Here is a 26,864-nt window from a genome sequence, read left to right as displayed (position 1 = left end):
ATATAAATACACAGTCAGTTATGCACGCGTATGACTTCGTTTACAGAAAATTGCTGTGTTGTGATAACAAATTTATGGCTTAACGTGACGTATGATTAATCTTAAAAAGGGTAGCTTTGTAGAGCAAAAAATAAAAAAAAATAAAAAAAAGACAAATTTAATAAAAATAAAAATCTACTTAAATGATTACATAACTTGTTTATATTACATATATTATAAATTATTTAAGAGTATTTAAGAGTTACTTTAAAAAGGAATTATTTTTTAAATTCTTAAAATGAATTTAAATGAAACTAAATGAATTGGAATGTAAAAAAAAAGAGGAAAAATTTGGAAAAAATTAAAATAAATTCTAAATAAAAAGAAACCAAATAATTTAGTAATAATAGTAAGAAAAAGAAAAAAAATTATTAAATAAATAAATTAATTAAAATAAAGTAATTAGTAAGAGTAATAATAATATAAACAAATAATAAAAAATGAAAGGAAGAAAATTTGCCTTGGCCTTAGATTGAATCTTGGATACCCTTATACCAGACAATCTGCAACTAAATAACTCCAAAGGGATCCCGGATAGAGAGCTCAAGTCAAATATTGCTTAATATGTTTTATGAAATTAATGACTATATTATAACGATCCTTAGTATTCTGGGGAGAACAATGGATGGAAAGTGGCGAAGAAAGCAGTTAAGGGTATAGGTTTTCTAAAGCGGTTGAAAAATACAACACCGCAGTCGATATCCATACAAGTTAGGGCATCTATATGGCAATCGCATAAGTGGGCGGGAGCCTCTAAGCTTTGCTTGGAGGCACTCGACCGCATACAGCGAATAAAAGCGACGAAAGTATGGCCAAAACTTTCGTTACCCTTGAGCTTCGCCATAATATGGGCTATGTTATACTCACGTACAGATAGAGCCAGAGCAAATGTATATAGAGATAAAACTGATTTGCTTTTTCAGCATTCTCGACCACTCATCCTGCATACTATCCCGACTCGTCGTTCCTTAACCATATTGTCCGTTTTCGGAACAACCTACTAATAGTGAATTTTCCCACCATACCCGATTTCTCCCTTTTGAAGAGGAACGTTCGCAAACACTACTTGCGCTCTTCCCCGGCCGCCTCGCTGCTCTTCGATTTGTATTGCTGATCCGGTCATTAGCAATAGTCCTTAGCTAATTAATACCTGCTTACCCGATCGTAACCGTAGTCGATCATCCTTTTACTAAGATAAGATAAGAAAGCAAGGGTTTCCCCAAAGATTTTTCAGTCTTTACAGCGTTTAGTCAACTCAGTGTTGTCTTGTTCTGTAATAATTATAAATTGCTTATAATTACCCAGAGTCGCTATTTTGATAACATTCACCCGGTAACGTTTCAGTTACATGGAAATCGCCCAAATGCGACACATTCTTGTGTGGTTTGTAAAAGTAGTGAAACAGTAGATGGTAAGTGTGCTGACTTTATTGTACTCCATAGTACAGTACTCTCTCCATATAAGCACGCTCTTATATATATAGATGTACATATATATATATATATATATTCATAGGTTGTTAATTTAGATAAGATTAGCGACTGCCATGCCCATATTTGCGGGTTCAAATAGCAACTACGGTGGAGTTTCCATCAATAATAGTTGCAGTGAGTGCTCAGTCAGGTAAGGCGTAATACTTTTCGATTGGACACACACCCATTGACATTGAGCTGCGGCCATCATCTCTATATTTCTGTCTTTTTCGTCTATTGGTTGTGACAGTCACGAATGTATAACATTATTAAAAGCTTTTCATTTTGAACCAAATTCCAATATTACATCATAACAAAAATCAACTAAAATTAATCGGATAACATTGAACCGAATGCTACGAGTATTACTTATAGAGTAAATTGCAAAACGATATTTAAAAGAACTTTAGTCTGCGCAGATATGTCAAGTTTCAAGCCTTTCTGACACCATATTTTTACCGAGAATTGAAGATTTAAGGCGATACCCTTTAAAAGAACGCGCAGAGACACTGACAGACGCCTTTAGGAACAAAGGCAAATGCAGTTGACTGGACGTAGGGACAGACAAATATGAGTGCACCTATTGAGAAACGCAAGCAGCTGAAAGACTTTGGATGGATGAACGTCAGCGAGACCGGTAGAGCGGTTAATGAATGGACGGATTGGGAGATCCACAGACAAACTAGGGAATGGAAGATGAGATCTCACATGATTGGATGGATGAACAGACAGAGAGACGTGTAAGCAAAACCGGGGACTAATAAGCAGATGTGCAAGCGAATGAGTGGGCGTGCAGTCGGATAAATAAATAGACCGATGACCAGATGAATGAATGGGCGACCAACGAACAAATTGAAAAGCGTAAGCTTCGGTACACAGGTCGATGCATTCACGGCACGCAGATTGAATGGTGGATGGGTGGGGGATGGACCACTGGACGTATTGACCGATAAACTAACAATTAGATAAAGTATCGGTCATACAGATTAACAGATAGATGCGCAAGTAGACCGATGAATATAAAGATATTTGGATATGTGGTTGAATAAATAGGCTGGTAAATAAAAAGAAGGAAGACCAGCCAAAGGAAGTGATGGATGAAGGTGTGAAAACAGGTACAAATAGTATATGGGATCTGAGACAGAATAGATGGATTGATAATGCTTTAATAGGCATAAAGACAAACAGATGGGGAGGTTGATAGGTCAGTGCATTGATGTATGGGAGGTAGTTGGACAAATAAATGAGCCACGGACAGGAAGATAGATGAAGATAGTCGCTTTTATGTACATAAACGCGCTAGCGCTCATATAATTTGCATAAACGATATGATGAGAAAGATGCGCACAGATAGAGATAGGGTGCAGTTGAAGGCAGAGAAGTATTAGCTGAAATTGTCAGCGTTGTGACTACAATGTAAATAAAGCAAAAACAAACGATCTACCGAACTCAGAATTGAATCCGGTCATGTTAACTTCATTGTCATGTTTCTTAACGATTGGCCTATGCGGTGGTCTATGCCATATTACCAGACGAATGATTAGGTAAATTAGTGATCGGACTTACAAACGACAGGTATGAGCGCATGAACAAGCAATAAGCAAAGCAGAAGATCAACCCGACTGGCAAATAGATAGAACCATCAAGAAACCATAGTAAAGCTGCTGACCGCACAAACGTTGAGATCAATGAACGGATAAGAACAGACTGTGTGTCTGGGCTTCTTGACATAGAACAACAATTCCAATCTGAAGAGCTCTCTAAACATATGCAGTGTGTTGATGAGTAAATGAAATCATTTCATGATTCTCTGAATGTACAATAATCATACTTGTGTATGGTTTGTAAATTATTTTTGAATCGGTGAACTTGACATTGGGTTATATCGGTTCTTATACTTCCATAAACTCTACGTATGATTGCGCTTCGTATGCCCAATAAAGTAGCATGTCTAGGATTACAGGAAATCTCCTTGTGGTGATCGAAAGAAAAAGCTTTATTGTATTCCAGTCCCGGTCGAGCAAAAGCTCTCTCGATAAGTTGTTCGTATTTGTTTCTTTCTACTTAAACTGAAATTAAGATAAATTTTGCTACCGCTTGAAAAGAAGACGTTTCGATACATTCCTATTCACCTTATAATTACGGGTCTACGGGCTTATGAGAAATATGCCATTTTAAATTACAACTCACATATATTTATGTGTTTTATGTGTTAAATTTTGACTTAATTTTGGCTTTGTGTTGTCAATAAAAAGATGTTTCAATTCGTTCCCATTTAACTTTGTTTTAACCGAACTGAGAAAAGTTGAGCAAAGTTGCTTTTACATGTTCCACTTTAGCCTACGGTTCACCTGTATTTAACGGACAATCGAGCAAGCGCTGTTTCTATAAGACTAAACGCATTGATATGCCGGAATTAAATTCGTTTCCATTATTTTCAATATTTTCAATCCTATTATTATTAATATTATTAATTTCGCCAGAGAAATAAATTCGAAGACTAAACTCTTGAAGCATTAGCATCTAAGACTATCGTCTTTTCTTAGAAACTCTACCGCACTTGAGATTCGAACCCACGACCATTGAGTTGCTAGTCGAGATTCCTCGACTTCGGCCACTCAGACGAATATTTTTTTTTTTTTGCAATCTTAATTCCCACTCTTAAAAGAACAATCAACTGTCATTGTGTTTAGGTTGTATGCGTTCCATGTTGACTTACCACTGACTTTAAGCTATCAACGGAAAGCTGTTTCTACTTTTTGAACACATATATTCCACGACCTACCTAAGAAGAACTAACCCTTGCACCTTTTTTACTTACCGTTCAAATATAGTTAAATAGCTATCGAGCAAAGCCTGTGTGTTGTAATCATTAATGTTTAAGCTGCTGCCTGTGAGACTCAATTCCATTGCTTTTTATTAAATTTATAGTTCAATTAGTAGCAATAGAGCAAAACTTGTTTCTTACCTAAGTTATACTTTATGGCTTGCCTAGGTTTCTTATCTAAGTTATATTTAATTGCATACCTAGGAAGAGTAGTTCCATGTTAACCTACAATTACCATAGATATAACTGACTAACGAGAAACCCGCGATTCAATATGTGCGATTTTAACCTGCAGTTAACGTATTTTTAACAATCTGCCAAGCAATACTCGGTTCTTTGTGTTCGATTACGAACTACCGAGAGAAAGCTGTTTCCACGCCTTCCTAATTAACATATATCGAACACATATTCAACGGTCCAACTAAGGACAGCTATTTTTATATGATCCCTTTTAACTTACAGTTAACATATATTTAAAAAGCTATCGTGCAAAAGCAGTTGCTATGTGTCCTTATTCAAGTGACATTTAATGTACATTTAACAAGCGGTCGAACAAAATCTGGTTTTATTTAGTTTACAATTACCGTACATTAATAGTTAAATTATTTATTTGAAATAGATGGAATGATGGGCATCCAAGATTAGTCTAAAATGCCAATGAAAAATGCTTTCACATTTCGTTTTCTATAATCGCTTCGTGTTATACGCTATTCACTTAGACAGTCAAACAATAAGCTATGTTTAGTTAGCAGTTTCGATCAAGATTTTTCAGAGCCGATTTTAACTTTCGATGGCGTGACTGAAAGTAATTGATTACGCAGTAAATTTTTGAAAATTTATTCAATTATTTATAGAATGAAGAGGAAACGAAACGAGGCGTAATATAAACATTTTTTTCAAAAATCTACCTAAACCGAAAACAAAGTTCCTAACGATATGTGTAATGTAAAAACCAAATAGAAAAAAATACTAAAAAAAAAAAAAAAAAATTAAATAAAATAAAATGCAACCAAAAGTTCCTAAGCAAAGTGCAAATTTTAAAAGTATAAATAATTAAATAAATAAAAATTAAGAAAAAAAATAAGTAAATAAAATATTATTAGATAATAATTTTTAAGTCAAAAATATTATAAAACATAAATATTTAACAACATATCATCGTTTTATTTAATAAAAATTAAAGAGAAATGCAATCATAACAAAAAATCACTACCCAACCAAATCAAACGGTCTATAAAAATGTAAAAAGAAAAGAAAAAATATTCTAAATAAAAAATACCAAAGCACTAAACTAGTCAAGGTTGTTAAGAGTCTATAAAATATATAGCCACAAATATATCAAAAATAAATACATCGTAAAAAAAAAAAAAATGGAAAAAGTAAAACATATTCGCACACAACTCACCGACACCGATGCGATTCTAAGTGAACTACTCATAGACTAAAAACGGCAAATAAAAAAATATAAAAACAAAAAATAAAGAAAAATACATATGCACACATCAAAAAAGCAACAACAAATCAAAATATATAAAAATCTATTTGCAAAAAAAAAAAAAAAAAAAAAGGAAAAGTCAAGCGCTTGCATACCAAAATGTACATACCTACCTACGAACACATGTGAAATCCATCAAAATAAAATTAAATAAATATGTGCCGGTTCTAAAACTAGTTCAGATATATCTATCTATCTATCTATCTATGCAATAACAACAGCAACAACAACAACAACAACAACAACACCAACAACAAACGACGCCTAGTAAAAAAAAAAAAAAGTTTTCAGAAAAAAGTGTGAAGTTGTTTGTGTTTTTTTTCTTCTTTCTTTTTGGTTTTTTTTTTTTTTTTTGTTTTCCTGATGTCGGCCTGACACCGTGTGCGGCGTAGCAAGTAAAAGTTTTTTAAAGTTTTACAAAAGAAATAAAAGCGCAACAAACCGGAAACGGAAGTGTGTTAAAGTTTTCCTTTTTATTTATTTTTGTGTTTCTTCTTCTTTTTGCTGAGCTCATGCTCATGCATGTTTTTTGTGCAAAAGAATAAAAATACAAATAAATACAAATAGAAGGGGAGAAACAAAAAAAAAAAAACAAAGCAAAAACAAAAAGAAAGGATTTATTTGGAGCAAATAATTGACTAGCAAAACACTTTTGACAAAAAAACAAAAACAACAAAAAAAAAACCAGAAAAAAAGTACATTTTTGACTTAGAAAAGCAAAGAAAAAATAGTTGTAATGTTGAAGTGAAAGTGAAGTTAGCTAAGCAACCGCAAGTTTTTACCGCTTAAATGAAAATGTCTCCATTTTCCGTTTCCCCCACGTCACTGTATAATCGGTTAACGTTTGATGACAATTTAAGTACAAAAATGTCTGCCAAGTCTCAGTTAATTAATCGTAAAACTGAATATCCTCCGTCACCTTCTTTTTTAATGCCGGCTGAATTTTATAAAAATTTATTCGCTACCGCTGTACTACATCAGAAACAGCATCAACAGCAACAACAAAATTCCCATTCCCATTCCCATCCCCATCCCCATCCCCATCATCATCATCATCATCACCATCACCATCATTTACATCAACATTATCAGCAGCAGCAGCAGCAGCAGCAGTATTCAAATCGTAATGATTCGCCAGAGCAGCATTCGACACCGCACACTACCGCGTTATCCGAATCTTCGCATTTCTTTAATGCTAGCACACCTGTTGCTAGCAATGACTCGGTTGTTACACATTTTCCTCGTAATTTATTGTTCACATCTTCGGCAGCCGTAGCAGCTGCTGCTGCTGCCTCGGCAGTTGCGGCAGTTACGGAATCAGCTGCAAAATATTTACATAACACGGCGGAGAAAATAGAGCGAAAGCATGCAAAAAAGGATGATATGGCCACAAACAGTGTAAAAGTGCGTATTCATTGCTGTCGAATACTTTTTACAAAACTCTATGAATGAATGAATGAATGAATGAATGAATGAATAAATATTCGGGCAGTTTATTGAAATTAATAAATTATTTTAATGAACATGTATGTTGTTGTTTTTCTTTTGGATTTTTTTTTTTTTTTATATCGTTCACCTACACTTGGTGGTACAAGCGTCTATTCAGTTTGTACGGATGTGCGTCGGATTCATGGGAGAGACATGGGAGTTATTTTTAGCTATTCATTTATCAATCGATTCCGAATCACTTTTTGCATCGATCTAAGCCTGTCTGTCCATCGGTCTTTTCTATTTTCTTCTATTCAACGTGCGCGAGACATTAAGGTATTTTGATCCAAGGATAAAGTGTATTGAAAATGATACGGAACTGATTGTTTTTTCGATCACTGGCCACATAACGTCTTAATTGGCAAACTCGTTATATGAGTAACTGTTCCGCTATAATCTTTTTACTTGCTTTTCCATATTATAAGCGCTATGAAGAGGAAAAGGTTTACTCTAAGTCTCTCATAATAAGATGATTCAAAAATTCCCCTCTTTGCCGTCTTATACGGTGCAGGAGACGTAAAATTCCTGAGAGTCCGTTTGCTTGCGGGCTTGTCCGTCCATGCGTCCGTTGCTATTTTATCTCTTGCGATGAGACGTAAAATTCTTTAATGCGCTATGTGTTTGTCCGTCCGTCTTTTGCTATTTCATTTCGATATTCTGTCTGATCGTGTGCTTGTTCATCCATCCGATTTGCTATCACTGCTTGTAATGTAAGCGCAAGAATTATGAAAGTAGGCATACATTTTAAGCCATTGGCTATATCATCGACTGTATAATCGATACGAGACACGAGATACACCATCGGATTAACTTTTCCTCCGCGCAAAAACTGGTAAAGTAAAAATTGGGATATATCTGATCCCAATTGGTCAAGTAACATGCCTAATAAACTAATTAATAAAATATTATGCAATTTATATTTGCGGGCTTGAAAACATACCAAAGATGACACCTCTGTAATTTCGAAGGCAACGACCATGATGCCGTGCTGTGTCTTTGCCAATAATCACTTTAGCTTTTTCTATAACAAAGAACTTGAAGTCGAAAGTGCAGCGATTGCTTTGCTTCGCAGTGGAGTTTCTTTAATCGCAAATTTTTTCGCTTCCGTAACTCGTTCTCAGAGCTCAATTCCAGGTCATTCCACAGCTTCTGCATCTTCTCCGGGTTCCTTACATGCAGATGTGGAAAGTGTAACGATTACTTCTCATTTGAGTGAAACTCTTTCTGGCAGAGCTTTCTCTTTGCTGCCTAATTTATTCCAGAGCAAGTCCTTTAACAATTTTTTCTGCTTCTCTGAGTCTGTCAATTAATTTTGGCTTTTTTTAAAATAGGGTCAAGCCGGCAATCTTACTATTACTTCTCGGCTGAGGAAAAACCCGTTTTATAGCCAACTTTGTTCATCTTTCCGATTCATTGTAAGACAAGAGAACCCTTGCCGGAGCTCCTGGTCTACATTTGTATAGTTAGTAACAACTGCTTTCGATTTTTATGAAATAAGATCAAGTTGGCTATTAAACGATTACTTGTCTGTTCCAAATGAAACTTGTTCGGCTGCCCAATATATTCTAAAGCTTCAGGAGCTTCCACAAAGAATTTTCGGCTCTGAGTCCGCTTCTTTACTAACAATCTTTTTAATTTTTTTGAGATAAGATGAACAAAATAGAACATCTTCACCCTCCCTTTTGTTGAATAAAGGTCTGTATTAAATTTTTTAACTAACAACGAGCCCTTACACGTTGTACACGTTGTCGTACACGTTGCTGATCAATTTGTCCGAATAGGTAGGGTAATCGAATTAGTCACAAGTGCTCCTTCTTCGTCTTTCGTTTTCAATCAATTTATTTTCAATCTTCCTTTCTTCGCAATTTACAATCAACACAATTCCGATCAACAAATCTTGACTTATCATATATTTTGCTATAAGTTTCCTTTTATTCTTGCATTTTTCTTTTATTTTTTTTTCAGAAACCTAATAATTATTTATGGTCGAATAACTCGAATCAGCCGGCTATTGAGACAGAAAGCGAATCAAATAATAACTTATCGACAACAATTGGTGAGGCGACATCGTTAGCTATCTCGGCGACATCGGTTGCACCGCCAACTCCACCCGCAGAAAATCATATAAATCTTGATATAACAGCAAAAGCGTATAATTCAACATTAAAATCTAATCTTGAAACCGATGTTATAAAGTTAACGCAACACACTCAACAGCAGCAACAAGAGGAATCATCTCTAAAATCGAAATCGTTATTAAACGACTCTGGTTGCAGTAGTCCGACAAGTAATAATAACAATAATAGCGACACAATGCCAATTAGTGGGGTGCAAGGACAAAATCCTACGCAAGGTTTAGTGCATTGGATGAGTGCCGTTATGGCTGAGCATATGACCGGTCAAACGCATCACGATCCAACGGCGGTCGGAATGCATTATATGTGGAATGGTAATGTGGATGTAAGTAGAAATCTTTTTCAATCATTAATATTTCTATTACGTTGAAGTCTTTGAAAATGCATTTTATTGCTTTGTTGCTTTGGCTTTTATATTCATACTCAATTTGAATTGGACGGAAGGGACGAGTATTTTAAAAATTCATTCGTTTAATAGGATTTCGTTAAACCAAGCGATTCTGACAAGTAAAACTTGGCTTTGGCTTTGTTTAATATCGACTGCGACCGATTAGCAGGGGTTCAATTAATCAATTATCAATCTCGCGCTTAATCATTAATTTTCTAAAAATCTCTTTGCCTTTGATGAGAGGTGGACGATCGAAGCTAATTGATTCATAGCCGCAAATTTATCAAGGAAACGCCGATTAAAAGCGATCAAAAGATGATATAAACCTCAAGCTCTCAAATTGACTTCGATCCGCTTAACGAACACTTAATAATAACTTTGTTATCCATTACAAGTCTTTTCGCGATCACTCAAATAAGATTTCCTTACGTACTACAAACCGTTTAGCGAGCATTTGAAAACCGCATTGCTGCTGCAGATTCAAAATGTCTTAGCGATAAAACGAAATTGGATTCGTAAAAGGAGTTGCGAAGACCATTTCGCAGTTGACCGGAGACCTTGTCATGTTTATCTGTAAAAACTCTTACATTCGATCAGAAAGCTCCCCGCCATCGCATTATCTCGCTCTCTCTCCCTCTCTGTCAGTATTTCCATCTATCATAAACAGATCAAAAATGCTCTGATCATCGATAAGAACCCGACTAATTTGTAAAACACCACTTCACCTACTACCTCACCACTCATTTCAAGTGGGCTAACATGTAGGTGTGAGATAACTATTGACAAATCCATATGATTTTTGTATAGTGCCAATCTTCAAGCGACATATCTGAATTCGAATTCGGCTATTAGTGTACATATAACAATCATTTTAGAATATACAATGTCATGAAAGGGATTGAGTTTTTCCCTCGGTCGTATTATAACAAAAGTAGTAAGTATGGATTCGTTAATAGTGGGGACATCTCAACGGCATCCTACGAACTTACTTGATTATGTATTATGACTGCTCGATAACGAAGTAAGATTTTTTCACGATCAAGTGGACGCTACTTGACGTTAATGAAACATAGTTCGGCGTTGAAAGAATAACGACTTTGTCATATTTTTAGCGGAAATCTCTTTGCGCCTCAAAATCACGTGTCGCAGTTAAACAGAAAGAGATCAAGATCGGCAAGCAATTGTTACGATAGATTAAATATTTATCATCCATTTTTTTAATAGGCTAAGAACTTTCTCACGATTATACGCTAAACTCTTCCTTCCTTTACGATAGATCTCAAAAAAGCTTTCATGGATCATTGCAAAACCATTCGCCATTTTCTTTTCTTCCTTTCAACCGTTTCCTTAACCCCTATTGGATGTATTGAGGCATTCATTGAATATCACTAGGTCAAGCTTTCTTTCTGTAGATATCAAACTATTTGTATGATCAGGTGATGGCTTAAGAAAGAAAATCGAGCTATTGTTGGGAAAGTGAAGATTTTATTTATTTTTTTTTTTGTTTTTTTGTTTGAACAAGTTAAGGACGGAATAAAATATTGATCTTTCCATGGTATCTATCACGATTATTAATTAGTTCCTTAAAGCTTTTATTTGCTTTCAATTTTTAATAAAGATTTTTTCTATAAAATTTTAAAAATCTTTAATCGTTAAAGTATATTGCCTTGTTAGTCAGTATATTGCACGAATAGATTGTATAAGGAGTAAACTAAATAAGACGAAGAGATTGAAAAAGGTTCAAAAACAGAAGAAAAGAAGACAAAAATTAATTAAGTTTCACAGCAAAAAAAAAAAAGAAAAAAAAAAGAAGAAAAAAGTTAAAGTAAAGAAGTCTAAAGCGTGTACTTAACAATTTGACCATCACCACCACCCAACTGCAATCAGCTTTACGAACTGACAATGAATTATAAGAAACTTCCTTTCTTTTCAATTCATTTCATCAACGCAGTAAAGACTTTTTCTAGAAATCATTTGAAATAAGAAAAAAAAAAAAAAAAAAAAAAACAAAAAAAAAAAAAAAAAATTTTAAATTAAAGTATATATAGAGGAAATAAATGATTGGTGTTTTTTTTTTTTTTAAAAAATAATTTTTGGGTAAAAATAAAAAAAAAAAATTTTTAAAAAAAAAAAAAAAAAAAGTATATAAATAAATAAAAGAAACAGAAGAAATCAAAATAAAGTATAATAAAAGTAAAAACAAAAAAAAAAAAAACAAAGAAAAACGAATAAATAAACAAAATAAAAGAGAGTAGAGAAATCTTGCCATCACCTTTAACAACAAGACACATGTAGACAATGCGATATAAACTAAAGACAACGAACCCGTTGGACTTAATTTAACTTTCTTTCAATTTCAAGCCAAGATTTAAACATGATTTACAAGCATATCCCTCTAACATGTAAAAATACATACATACGCATACACTTCAAGCACTAAGCATTAACTTTTCACTGAGCAAAGGATATCTGGCAAAAAACAAAAAAAAAAAAAAATAGTTGTTATGACGATTCATAGACAATGTTTGCACATTTTTCTTTAGAATGCAAGCAGAGAAAGTCATTTAGTGAGAGTATTTGCAACTACATGCAAACCTGTATGTTAGATGGACAATGGACAGTGTCCATCGCACAGGTAGAAGAGGGACGCATCACATCACTCTGGCTAAAAGAAAAAATGTAAACATTGAAAATACTTTTTAGCTTACTTTTTTTCTCTTTCTCATTTTCTTCTTCTTCTTTTTCTTTTTTTTTTAATCTCGTTATTAATAAAGGGTCACCGATTTTCTTTTATTTTCAAATTTTTTCATTAAATTTTTTTTTCCCCAAGACTTTAAAAAAAAAAAAAATTCTACTTTATTGTTGGAAAAGTTTTTTTTCTTTCTTCATCCTTTTGTTCGTCGTATATATATATATATATATATATATATATACATGTATATATACATATAAATTTATATTTTATAATTTACTCTTCGTTGCTTCTAGCCATCACTTAATTTACTTAATTTGCACGTTCGCGCGAAAAATAATGAACCAACATTGTACCTTAGCTTGGAGTATATACGCTTTCATCCAATAGTTTTAACAAAACTTTTTTCCATATATTTTTTTTTTTTTTTATCTTTTCTTTTTCTCCTTTTTTTTTCTCTCGTTTTGTTTTGCTTTTTAGTTGAATTTTTTTAAATACACTTGTCTACGACAACAACTGACCAACAGTAGTAGTTTTAGTAAACAACAAACTTTTAAATTAATAACGCTTTCAAAAAAAAAAAAAAAAATACAAATAAAATAAAGTAAAAAAAAAAATTTGAAAACAAAATGCAAAAATTATAGTAAAACTCTGCTTAAAAGTGTACGAACATCAGCGGAAAAATTTGTTTCCCCATTGCAACAAAGGTTGTTAACGGATAAAAAAGTGCACGAACACAAAACCTAAGTGGTCTACAAGAAGTTTCGAAAGAGATAATACGAGCAAAAAAAAAAAAAAAAAATGGTAAACTATGTGTGCATGTGCTGCCTTGGCGTACGTACGACTGAATTGAATGACTTACTTGTCCTTATTTCCCTACGTCTGATATTCAGATAATGCCATAAAATATAAGTTTTTTTTTTCTTTTTTTTTCCTTTTTTTTTTTTTTTGATGAGAAAACGTCAAAGGCATGATCACTATGCGGCTTTCATTCACTAAAGCTCTTTTCAAAATCCTATGGTATTTGTCCCGGCACAGAACTATCGTTGAGTGTTGCTTTGGAGGAACTATCTAAGCACCGCATCGTCGCTGATTGAATCATTATCCTATGTCTGTTGGCCTTTTCAATTCGATTATTACTGCGCCCTGCAAGCGCAAAAACTTAAATTTTTGAAATAAATAAATTATAATAGAAAAATAAATATAACAAACAAAAACCGGGTAAAAACTTGAGACATGCCCCACTTACGCTTAATCCGAAGAGTTTTTAAAAATAAGGCGTTTTATGTGACATAGTCTTGAAAGTGATCCAATCCGAACCATTTCGTATAGATTACGTCCTCAAGTCAAAACAGGCCGATGGAACAAATTTCATCAAAAACAACGAAAAATTGCATAAAAGAATACAAGATGGACAGGTGGACATATGGATAGACAAGCTTAGATCAACTCAGAACGTAATTCTGAATACTAGGTCAAGTGTTTGCGGTAAGCCTAATATACCAAAAGTGATGCAGGACCTAATCTCGTACGCGATTGTCAGGAGGAATTGCGCCATCTTCGGCATTTAGCAGCAACAATTTGGCAAACATGTTTAGTACACACTCAACTATCTTCGCTGCTTTCAATCACTATTTATGAAAGATTTCAGTTACTTGCCCGATTGGGCGTTTGGGTAGCTTCGTAAGCAAATCTGGCCAGTAATTATCTAAGGCATCTAAAGGTCACTGTCTCATCCTTGTCCAATTCTCTAAAGTTGGCATCGATAAGCCTTACCGTCGACTTACCTACTCATTCACACTGGTAATCGCAAAAGCTGTGGATGATTTCCTTTCTTTGGATAGTCCGTCACCTTTCCATTTAAATCTTCTCAATATTTCTATAAAATTATTTACAATTTATTTATGTGATCTGTGAACTCATTTTTTTTTTTTTTTTAACATGACCGATCACTGACAAAACGGACAAAAGAAAGGAAAGGAAAGCGAAAGAGAAAGAGATGGAAAAATATTGTTCGCAACCTAGTGGATGTGTGCTTCAATCGTTAAGTGTTACGCCTTTATCGACTAAGCACTGACTATATTGACATCACTGAAACGTAAGCAGAATCTGTTGTAGACAACTTTCTTTTCAGATGCTAGAGAGTTATAGGCAGCTAAAAAGTAGTGATCTTAAACCATATATAGCACCGGTCCAGCCTTAATTGTTTATAATTTTTCTAAGATTTGTAAAACTTTCTTAAATCTTGAGTTTACTTTTAATAATAAATTAAATTTTACCCGTAAGCGAATAAACGAATTGTTTAGAAGCCTTAGCCCCGTTTACGAAATCTACTTCTTTTATGACATTCTCCCCAAAGACAGTATGAATATGTCATTACTCTTAGAGTCATATTCTGAGATCACAACGATTTTTCCTTTGTTTTTTTTTTTTGTATTTGTTGTGGCTTTGTGAGATTGTGAGATTGGCAAGTTTCATTGTGAATATTGCTCCGGAACTCTAAAGACCCAAATTAACAAAAATTATGGCAAAGAACCGGTGTTCTCTCGTAGCTTTAGAAGTACTTCAGAATACTTTCAGAAGAGTTTTAAAAGAGTTTTAGAAGTCTCTCGTCGCAATATCATACATAAAGTGACAAAAACGATGACGAGAAAATTTCCCCCATAAGAGTTGTGAACAATCACAACAACATAATACCACTGTTAGCATAGTTTAGATGAAAATGTCTTCTGATTTTAACAAAAAAACAGGTAAGAACAATAAAGTCGCGCAAGGCGCACCTTCAGATACCCTACATCACTTCGCCTAGTGCAAATTTGATAAATTTAATTTGCTTCCAAAAATTAGACTTTCTTCTCAGATAAGGGCTTGCTTTCATGACAACCCGTACTCCAACCCGTTGGAGTCTAAAAAATAGACCTTGTGTGATCCAAACTTGCTACAGTTATTTGTTTTATTAAGTAATAAGTAATAAAATACCATTGTCGAAATATTTCTAAAAGGGTTACCATTCAGAAAGAACCTTACATGGGTTGGGGTTCAGGAATGAAACCAAAGTGGACCGATCCGAACTATTTTCAGTAGCCATCATCCTTAGGCCAATGTAGTAAATTTAAACTTGAGCACAAGGTAACAACTCGCCCAGATGGACAGACAATCTTAGGTTGAATCAACATCACTTTCCATAATAAAATATCTCAGCTTCGGCATAACAGGGGAAGGGTCCATTTCAAATGCTTGTGGGTGTTGCCTTCAGACGCTTGTCTGCTGATCGCACATAAACCGTTCAGTATATAAATATGAGATTGAAACATGACTTTTTGTTCAGGCTTAACACTGTGAATACCTGAACAAAAACTGATAACTAAATAAACAAAACATTTTATGTATTATAATAAATCGCATAAAGAGATTAGATTATAAAAATCGTTGAAAAGACTCTTAAGTGGATTAACTAATTGTTAGCTGAACTTGTTAGGGAAGCAAATAAGTTGTCTCTGTTCGAATTTACCTCTTTCGAAATTTTGTGTATATATATATACAGTTCACGTATTGATGATGGCACGTTATGAACTTCACCTGTTTACAAAGTGTAAAAATATCGATGTCAGATGCACTGACATTGCTGGTGGTGGTAGGTATGTAATGGCTAGTAAATGGCAAAAACTTTTAGTCTTGAAAGCGAAGAAAGTCTTGCATGCGTCCGTCCATCCCTATGAAAGGCAAGCCACGAAGTAATCATCAACTTGGGCTGGAAACTTGTTGCGATAGCGAGTTTATTCTCCATATCTGTCTCCTTCTGATTAGCCCTGGTTTAGATGGATGCAGTTGTATTTGACACATCAGCGATGCGTAAAATTTGAAGGTGTGCAAAAATGGATTGATAGCTATTTGGCTTCGTAACCATAAAGTTTCTATCGCGACGGCATACGAAGTCAACTTCACAAGAGGCAACAGACCATAGATAGTGATAGGTTACACTTCGCTTATTAGACTATGAAGAAACAATTTTTTAATCAAATTTTTTGGCATTTTATAGAGAAATGCGGAGAATTTATTCACGCACCTAATACATTATGTAAATTTTATGAACACAAAGTATCTTGAATGTCGACTAAGACAACTGAACTTTGCTTCAAGTAATAAAGCCGGCAAGAAAAGTCAACAACGCCATTTATTATATGTATGCATAAGTCAAAGTTTCTCAAGTGAATGTAAAGTTATAAGTAACAAAATCATAAAATCGCTAAGAATAAGTTTTCATATGGAGATGACGCAATAAAATCGACGGGATCGGGGGCGAAAAGCAAGAATTATTTCGAATTCAACAAGACGACAGAGACTGTGCCAAGCAGGCACATTCCAGAGTTGGTCTAACCAAACTGTAAAGAGGTCAAATTCTTTCATTTCTATTTATGCTGGGATAGTACTCACTATCTGGACTGAACGATGATGCGACTATATTAATAATCCTGCATGCTACCATGTGCATTATTCCCATATGCCGTTTGTATTACTCATAGGTAACTTACCATTCTTGAATTCAGTAATCCTAGCGTTAGACCATTTTATTAGCCTTATTAGCCTCATTAACTGTATTATCGGCTAATGTTACTTATTATATGACTGTTTAGCTCTACTCAATATACAACTCTTGGCTCTGTTGTTATAACCCTTTTGTTTTACTCAGTTAACTACTTCTTATGCTTCATTACAAGGATAACTTTATTAGTCAGGGTCTCTTTACGAATTCCGGTGCAAACGCATTTACCCGCGGGTGGAAAGCTAAGGCTAGAAGAACGATTCAACGCAAATCCGACAACGTCATTACCTTACTTTCTCGAAACATTGTCAAAGTCTCATTCAAAGTCATATGTTTGTGATCTTCGAATGGGATTCGGAGACACAATCAAAGTACACTCAGCACAAAGAAATCCGAGCCTACTATAAAAAGAAATGTGTACAATACACTTGGCTTACGATGTGGTATTAAAACGGTGTTCGGGCCTGATGGATAATCATTTTGTAATGTATGCGTTGTCGAACCGTCGGGTCCCTAATGTATGGATCATGGAATCATCGAATTCTCTAATGACCTGGTAGAGATCTGGTAGAGATCTAACTTACCTTACAAAGAGTTCAATAAGTACCGTAATCAAATAATAACCTAAAGGTGGATCTAAAAACGAACATTATTCCTTCTCCAATTTTCTACTCAGCTATGAATGAATTTCTTCTTTAAAATGATAATTTTTTTTTTTTTTGTAATTTAACATTATAACATTGAATGAACATTACATCATATACGCATATTTTTCAAGCCTCTTTTTCTTCTAAAAAAATATCATTTTTTAAACATTTTTGCTTTTTTTCTTTTTTTATATTAAAGTTCTCCATAAACTTGTTAATTATTTCGACGATTCATTATCCTTGAGATTTAGGAAAAAAAAAAACAAAGAAACCGTTGCATACATTAGCTTTAGAAAAATATTCAAAAGTTACAGTATAGTTTTTGGAGCTGACTGACGTTTTAATTTATCGAAAAAAAAAAAAGAAAACTTTAATATGAAAATTTTTAGAAGACAAATTAATACTTCAATCAACTGACCACTAGTAACCATGAAAAAACGAAAAGCCTTTTATTTCCAAAAAGGAAAAACAAAAAAAAAAATATATATATATATATATGTATAAAGAACGAGTAAAAAATTAACAGTAAATGTAAATGTCGAAACACGGATGCATACACACACAGACACAAAACGCCAATACAAATGCTAACCTCAAACTTCTAAATCGACTAGAAAAACATATTAAAGCAAATGTAGCATTTGATGGTTACAGCTTTCATCTATATTTGTATCTCTCTGTGCACACAAAAGCGAAAATAGGAAAAAATTGGATATAAAAAAAAAAGAAATGCAAGTAAAAAAAATTGCAGAAAAATGGAAAAAAAATGTTTAGCTTAAAAAATCAATATAACCAGACAGAGGAAAAAATGCGAAAAACGCTAAAAAAACGTCTAACAAAACACAGAAAAAAATTTGTTTTGAAAAAGGTTAACAAAATTGCCAAAGATACAAAAAAAAAAAAAAAAAAAAGCAGAAAAAAAAAACGCAAAATGCAAAGAAAAAAGCGAATAAGACAAAATGAGGGAAAAAAATTTCAGCGGTTAGCAGGCGAAAAAATATGCACTGTTTGAAATAAAGGCTGAATGTGAGAGTTGTAAACACAAAGAACAGAAAGAAAAGGAAAACGACAGCACCGAATATGTATACATAGATATGTATACACTTGCATACACATTCGCACGCATATATCATTTGGCTTATCTCAGGGAGGAGTATGGGAATTAGGTTCAAAAATAATGGGCAAGGGAAAATCAACTCTTACCGGGAGGGAGAAGGATATCAAAGCGAGAGTGCATTATGAAGTTCTTCCCGATGATGATGATGATGATGATAATGATGATGACGATGCCGTTATAAGTTCGCTTACTTTGCTTTCGTTAGAAATGTTGACTGCATTTATTATTGTTGTTGTTGTTGTTGTTGTTGCTCTACTAACTCTATATGTAAAACGAGAGGCCTTTAAACGCACTATAGATTCTAAGTAGATTTCTCTTTCTTTTTTTTTTTTGTATGCAGAATACAAGTGTGAGTAAGCAAGGTTTAAATCTTTTCATCTCCGTTCATAGCTTTTAGCCGACGCATCGTCACCATCATCATTATTATTTTCGTCGTCGTCATCATCATCATAATCATCATCATCATCATCACCAACATCAATGCGAATGTCCAACGATGAAAAATAAAAAATTGTGTGTATTTCCTAATACTTTTTCTCTTCTCTTCTCTTCTTTATCATTTTTTTTTTGTTTTCTTTTTTTTCGCTATATGCGCGCCTCTATATGTGATTCTTTTATTTCTACTTCATTCATTTAGACCCAGAACCCAAAGAGCCCTTAACCAGTTCGACAGACAGCAAAACCAGCCACACTGTCCCAATAATATTTTATAGATATGTGCTGAAGGTGGCATCGCCATTGAGTAGTAGGTGTGCGTTTGTGTATATGTGATCAGTTTCGCGCTTTATGGGTCTGTTGTAAGCTCGTTCGCTCGCTTCGCTCATTCGCACTCGCTCACTCACTCACTCACTCACTCAGTCACTTACAAACACATTTAGTTACTAGGAAAGCATAAAAAAATAAAAATAAATAAATAAATAAAAAAAAAAATTTTTTTCCATTTGAAATAGGTTTTGGGTTTTGCGAAAAAGGGGTTATAAGGATATGGTTGGGAAAAACAACAGCAACATTGAAAAAAAGAAGAAGAAGAAGAAGAGAGAAAAAAACCCCCAAATAAAAAACTCATAAAAATGTTGGAAAAAAATTGTTTTGAATTTCTTTCTTTACGGATTTTGCGTTATTTTTTTCCTACTCTCTAGCAACCCACTCTCAATACATACATATATATATGTACATATATATATATTTTTCTTCTATTTAATACTCTTTTTCAGAACTGGGTTTCATTTTTCTGCTTTGGTTAGTATTTTTTATTATTTCTTTTTTTTTTTTTTCATCCTTTCCGGATGCTTTGTATGCTTAGCCTGAAAGTGTGTGTATGTGCGTACTTGTAAGTGTATTGGTTGGGCAATTGGTTTTTGTCGGTGTGTGTAGTAAATTTCCAAATCTTTTGTTGTATTAGGTGTGAGCCTTTCAGGCTCACATAGCAATGATGCACACTTCACCTCCGCACAATATAACAAGAACGTTAGCCGTACCGGTTCACTCAATGTCCGCCACATCATATTTGTTACTTGAAATCAAATGCGTCACCATCGAAAAGCGAATAGCATTCCTGTTCGAGTGTTGCATTTACTATTGTTGTTATCGTTGCCTCTGTACATGGCTGTTAATTACACGATTGTGTTCCTCCCTTACTGCGGTGTATTATAATTCTTCCTCTCGTAACACACTAATTTGATTTGGAAAACTTTTACACTAAATACACTTTATTTCAATTGACTTAAAGTTATTTTTATTCCACAAAATGTAATTATCACTGAACTTAAGTTTAAGTTTTAGCTCTGGGTGTAGTTAAAAATCATTTTTTATTCTTTTGTAAACATACTTAAGATGGAAGGGATTTTTATTCACATATGCGTTGGAGACAATAGTGATCAAGAAAATTTTCTTCTTTTTTTTTTTTGCAAAGAAAACCCTGGCAAAAAGGGAAATGTAAATTAATCCTCAAGGCCTACGTCGAGTCCAAGCTAAGCGGAATAATATCCTTAGCATTTAGGTGAATACAAACATTGCATATAAACATTTGCTCTTGCTCGTCCGAACAACTTACAAAATTGTTTGGGCAAGTATTCGATTTTTGTCTATTTTTGATCGGTGAGAATGATTGCACCTAAATTTTTTATCGAATTCTTATACAATATCAGTAAGCGACTTGGTATTTCCGGTAAGAATGGTCGCATGTGATAAATAGCTAAAGGGCTGCAGCAGTGCACTGTCTTTACATAATATTTGTTATTACAGATCCTCTCTCTGAAAGTTCCCTCTCCTCGCTAAATATTGCTTGTTATAGCTACGAGTTATCGCGGGTAACTTTTTACCAAATAGAATATTAATTAATGGATTTGTGTTGCTGGTTGCAGTGATGCCAGGTTTATCCTCATTCTCACTCTTCACATACTTCTGCACACCACTGTTACAGGTACAAAAGTAATTGCAGGTCATTCCTATTGAATTAGGTCCAATATTAATTGACGGTATAGCATTATTGCTAGCTACGATCCAGGTATCTGTTTAGATATTGATCAGAAGGTTGCTGTCCATAATCTCTCTCTTTGCCAATTATTACTTATTACAAGTAAAAGATATCGCAGATAATTTGTTTAAAAGCAGGTTCGATATTAGATAGCAAACTGATATTACCAGTTACAGTGATGGCCAGAGATAAAGGTAATCATCCAGAAAACCTTCTGTTCACATTCTCACTATTCACATAATGCTTGTTAGTTTCCTATTCCTATTCTCCCTACAAAATTTATAATCGCAGGTAATTCCTCATTAAGTGGGTTCAATATTAAATACTAAGCCACCAGATGCAGATAATTTCCCAGAGATTTGTAAAAACACCATATTCTTTCTCCTCGCTAAGTATGACTCATTACAGATGAAGTCATTTTCCATGTAATTCGATCCAGTATTAACAGACAATCTAATATCGCTGGTAAAAGCGATCCAACTAAATATTCGTAGTCTTCCCCTAATATGTTAGGTAAATATTATGATAAATAATTTTTATCGGATTGAATTCAATAGTGATTGGTGGGTGGAAGTGATAATGCCTCTCTCACGCATCTATAGGAACACTGCCTTTCTTCTTCCCTCTCTTTGACATATATAACTTCTTACAGGTAAGAGATTGCGCAGAGTCAAGACTAATCAGTAGCTGAGTATCATTGATAGCAATGATAACAAAGCGTATCTATGGGAAACACATCGTCCACGATCTTCTTCTTCCGAAGGAGTATTATTGTAGGTAATTTTTATCGAGTTAGGTTCAATATTGGGAAACAGTCTAGGATCACTGCTGGAAGCTCTTCAAGTAGTTATTAAAGGTTGGAGTTATCGCAGGTTATTTTTCACCGAAATGGTTTCAAAGGGTAATTAGAAGTGCAGCATTGCTGCTGACAGCAAAGAGGTAATAGATCTCTGTAAGAAGACTGTTCTCAACATTCTTCCTCTTCGCACAAAGGTTTCTTGTTACAGGCAATGAGATAACGCAGTGGATTGAATTAAATTCGTTTATAATCAGCGAGTTCTAGTCTCATTGATAATAGTGATACCAAGTTTTTGTTTAGATATCAGTAAAAACGCTCTATACCAGTTGCGATGGAGGATAAACGCAGGATAGTCCCACCTTTTAGTATATCGATCAATTCAAAAAGCCATTCTTTGATCTAAGCTCTCTGTCTCGCCTGATATATGTCCGCGTATTTTTGTATTCAATCTACAGGTCGGAAATTTTTGCGACGGAAAACGAGTGAATAGCTATTCTAATTGAACATGTATAGGGCATCGGGTTTGCTCGACTCTAATATTTTAATCTAATGTTAATCGAACTGGCAGACTAGCATTCATATGATTTCCATCGGGCCTTGTTACTTAAACCCTAGATCGTTGAGTATTTTTTTTTGTAAGGTTTTTTTTAGCCACCTGGCAACCCTTTTGCACCAAGTATTTTCTAAAACTTGCTTTCTTCTCTTTTTTTTTTTTTTTGAGATGACACAGTCTCCACGTAAACGATTAATCTTCTGTGACTTCATCGTTTATATAAAAATAAAAATTATAACTGCAATCAGTTGTTAATGGGAGTACACAATATAGCTCCTCTAAGTTTTTATAAATTATTAATCAAATACAATAGATGGCGCTTTACTATTCATAATTCGTTATGAAAGCAATCAATTAAATAACATTTTCCTCAATTATCGTCGGCGACCGATGCGTTTATGCAAAACTATATTTTATGCAAATACTTGAATAAAATTTGCCGTCGCACAATACGATTAGAAATGCAAAAATTCTCAAACGTTTTTATGACAATTTAAATATTCATGCAACTATTATTATGAATGATGATATATATCTATCTCTCGAAACTATAGCAAATAGTCAGATTTATTCAACACCGGCAACTAATCGCTTTATGTGTCACAAAAAGTGTGAAAACTGATAAAAACTAAATTTTGATAGCCGTACAAACACTCACTCGCGTATACATATGGATGTGCATATGCCATATACAAGTCAAATAAACACACGGTCTTTATATTTATATTTTAGAAAATCAAAACATATCTAGAAAAAAAAAAACATTAAAAACACAAACACACAAAAAAAATCGACAGCAACATGTTAGTTTTTGTGACGTTTGTTGTTTTTATCGTTTTCTAAAACATTTGAATTTCAGTTAAGCGTTAAAAAAGCCTCAAATATTTTGTTATCTAATGTTTTCTATGTTTTTTTTCCCCCCCCTTTCCGCTCACAATTTTTTTCTGTTTGCCGGCTTTGTTTTTATTTATTGTATAGAAAATTGAATGATTTTATAGGTTATTGGGATGCGATATTTTTATTGCTTTGATTTTCTAAAATTCATTTAGTGAAAATAATAATAAAAATATTATTTGTTTACAAAACGAGAAGTAATCAGTATGAGACGTTTTTGGCGATTCAGGCGTAAACATAAGTTTCTTTATTTTATTTAATTTTCTTATACCCTGCACGAATTGTGCTATAGGGTACATTAAGTTGGTCCGGATGTATGTAAAACGCAGAAGGACTTAAGATAAACCATTTTTTTCGTTATCTTATCCATCTCTCTGTCTGTCCGTGTAAGTTTGTATTCAAGCTACAGGTCGAAATTTTTGAGATACATTGATAAAATTTGGTACACCTACGTGCTTTGCTTTAAGAACGGACGCTATTCAAAATAGTTTGAATAGGTTTACATTTTCGACCACTGCCCACATAACGTCCCATTATGAAAAGTCTTTATGTTATGGTAAAAATTTTCGAAATTTCTCTACACAAGTGCCCAAGTAATAGTATTTCGACTTTCTAAATTGGTGTGAAAATTTTGAACTAGCTGGGGCAATTTTTTGAACCTCTTCTCATATGACGAAAAGGTCCAATTTTCAATACTTCATAATAAAAATCAGATCATAATAGTCGTTTATGATAACAAAAATTAACAGCAGCAAATTTGGACCATTTGAATCTATTTTTTGGATCCTACCCTAATGAAGAATTTTCACAAAAATTGTATCTTTATAGGGCAGAAAAGTTTAGATTTTAATATGTTAGGATAAAAATTAACCCATAATTGTAATATTATATAAAAATGAACTATACAAAATTTAGACTATCCACGCCTATTGTTAGGTCCTACTTTTTAGTCTTTTAGGACAGAAAAATTTAAGATTTAATATTTTTTTAAGAAAATTGAGTTATAACAGATGCTAAATTTTGAACCTCTTGGGCACAATCATTCTTACAGAGAGTAAGCTTTTATTTGCAAAGAGATCTAATTTGTAAGATACATTTCATATACATACTTACATAAGTTCGCATAAGAAACAGGCTATAATTTTTGTGGTCTATGGCAAAAGTAAGAATTGTTTTAGACAATATGGTTTAATAGCCGGCCTAGCCTGGCTTATTCTACTCCTATTTACATTTATTGTGCGGCGTGTTCAGCACAAAGGGTTCACTTTGAAAATCGAATTAAATCTACATTCGTTTCATGCATACCTGAACTGCTAATGTTGCCTTGAACGAATAGATTCTCTTCTACAAATTTACCATAGGTCTTACCATCTCAATAAAAAGTCATTAGTTTAATTTAATTTATTAATTAATAATAATTATTATTGTTAATTTATGCAATATTAAAAATTACTGTAATTAATAATTAATGTGCCAGTAGGATTATCGAGTCCCTTCCGAGACGATGGTGAACAGCAGTGAAGATAGCAATACAGATAACATAACTATATCGTACATTATACGAAGTAAAGCCATAATCATTATACATTATAGGAATAAAGCTCGAAAAGTAAGATTTAAATCATTTTATTATTGCAAATCTACATCGTCACAGTGATCGTCAAAGTGATCCCTCCCAGATATTATTGACTTATGTCAACGTTTTTCCCGATCCTCGGCATAGTGACTATAGTTGTTTGCCGGATTCAACTTGTGTCTATCTCGTCAATCGAGTCAAGACGTTGTCTTTTGATTTCAGGAAGTAACCCGAAGTCACATGGGGATAGGTTAATACGGTAGTTGTGGTAGAATTTTTAACGAAATGGTTTTGAAGAACCAAAGAAGATATTGGGAGCTTTTCAGGTTGAAAATATTCTTTGACGTGCTATTGTCCGATTCGTTTTTGAAATGCCAACAGCGCCAGCAAGATCTCTCCTAACTGTTAATTGAAGAATTTTGAATACCGAACCTTTGCTTTGTACGACGTAACCTCCGGGATGCGTGTCGAATATAATTATTCCCAAATTCAGGCAAGAGGCCAAAAGTGCCGGTGTATGGAGTTGACTGCGGCATATTGTGTTAAATGACGTAAGAACCCAATTAACCTAAAGAGATTTCTCTCTTCACTTTGTCTTTGAGAATTTTAACCTCAGAGCCGTTATTTGCTTTTTGCCACGGCCCGGCTGACGTTACATCTTTTTGCTCACCTGTCTGCCTGCTTCGCCATATATTATTTTAACCTTCCTAAGTTGATTACTCGCCATAGGAGCGGACAATGGAAAGCGGGTGTGAGTTTCCGAAAATCAGAAGTGTAAGAGACGACACGATCAGTCCACAATAATTTTAAGATTTTCTCATTAACAGCTAATTAACGGTTCATTTGCAAATGGCGGCAGATAATTGTGTAGTGAAACGAAGTTTTTCGATTGTTGCACTTAAGTCCGTATTAGAGTAAAAGAAATTTTTCATATATTTTTCTTACATATTAACTTGTATATAAATATCTATCTTCCACTTGTTCTATATCTTTCTTCCTCTTCATATTTACTATTTCAATGCACTTTTTTCTTTTTTTTCTCATTCTCTCTCTTTCTTTTTTTTTTCTCTCTCTCTCTCTCTCTCTTTCTCTCTCTCTTTTTTTTTTCTCTATATTCTATATTCTTCTTACACGTTCAACTTCTCTTCGCATGATTATCTTTATAATAAATTCAGCAATGCGGCCAGCACAGCAAAGATATCTCGGAATATAATACGTGGCCAGCGCCGCCAACGCTACGTCACCACATGTCCAACAAACAAGGATATGAGGTACATGCACACAACTGATATCTATTAACAACAAACTATTGCAATAAAAACAACCATTAAATCATACAAAAAAAAAAAGGGAAACCAAAGTTTATTCTATTTATTATGTTTTAGGAAAAAAAAAAAAAAAAAAAAAAAAATTATTAATTAAGTGAGAAATTCGATTATGAGCACATAACCATAGGTATTACATGACTGTAAGTAAATTGTGTTTGAAAGCGAAAAAATATGCAGAAAAATACCACAAAACATGCCCTCACACCATCCGGCTTAGCTGAGTTCTATCTAACACTCTCTGGCCTGTTAGGCGAGATGTGTTAGATTATTATTATTATTATTATTTTTGTGTTTTTTATTTTTATTTTATTTTTTTTTTTTTGTAGCAAAGCACGTGATTTGTTTTTATTCATTTTTTGTTAATATTTTTTTTTTTTTTGTTTTTTTATTTAGCC

General features: G+C 33.7%; 1 protein-coding gene across 2 annotated transcripts in view; it reads left to right on the top strand.

The window, feature by feature from the left end:
- Positions 1 to 26,864, top strand: part of LOC119639099 (zinc finger protein rotund) — a 128,922-nt gene that overhangs the window by 20,541 nt on the left and 81,517 nt on the right. Inside the window, exons 1-3 of one of the 2 annotated variants that reach the window (XM_038036298.1) lie at positions 6,958 to 7,237; positions 9,287 to 9,781; positions 26,317 to 26,412. In XM_038036298.1, coding sequence (XP_037892226.1) covers positions 7,217 to 7,237; positions 9,287 to 9,781; positions 26,317 to 26,412 — 612 coding nt within the window. In that variant the 5' untranslated portion in view covers positions 6,958 to 7,216. Of the gene's footprint in view, positions 1 to 6,957; positions 7,238 to 9,286; positions 9,782 to 26,316; positions 26,413 to 26,864 lie in introns of those variants that run through there. The other variant, XM_038036297.1, reaches the window with a different exon arrangement.

Source organism: Glossina fuscipes, unplaced genomic scaffold (assembly GCF_014805625.2).
Source record: "Glossina fuscipes isolate IAEA_lab_2018 unplaced genomic scaffold, Yale_Gfus_2 112, whole genome shotgun sequence".
Lineage (NCBI taxonomy): Eukaryota > Metazoa > Arthropoda > Insecta > Diptera > Glossinidae > Glossina > Glossina fuscipes.
Note: the sequence above shows the minus strand (reverse complement) of the source record. Positions and strands in the feature narration are given on the sequence as shown.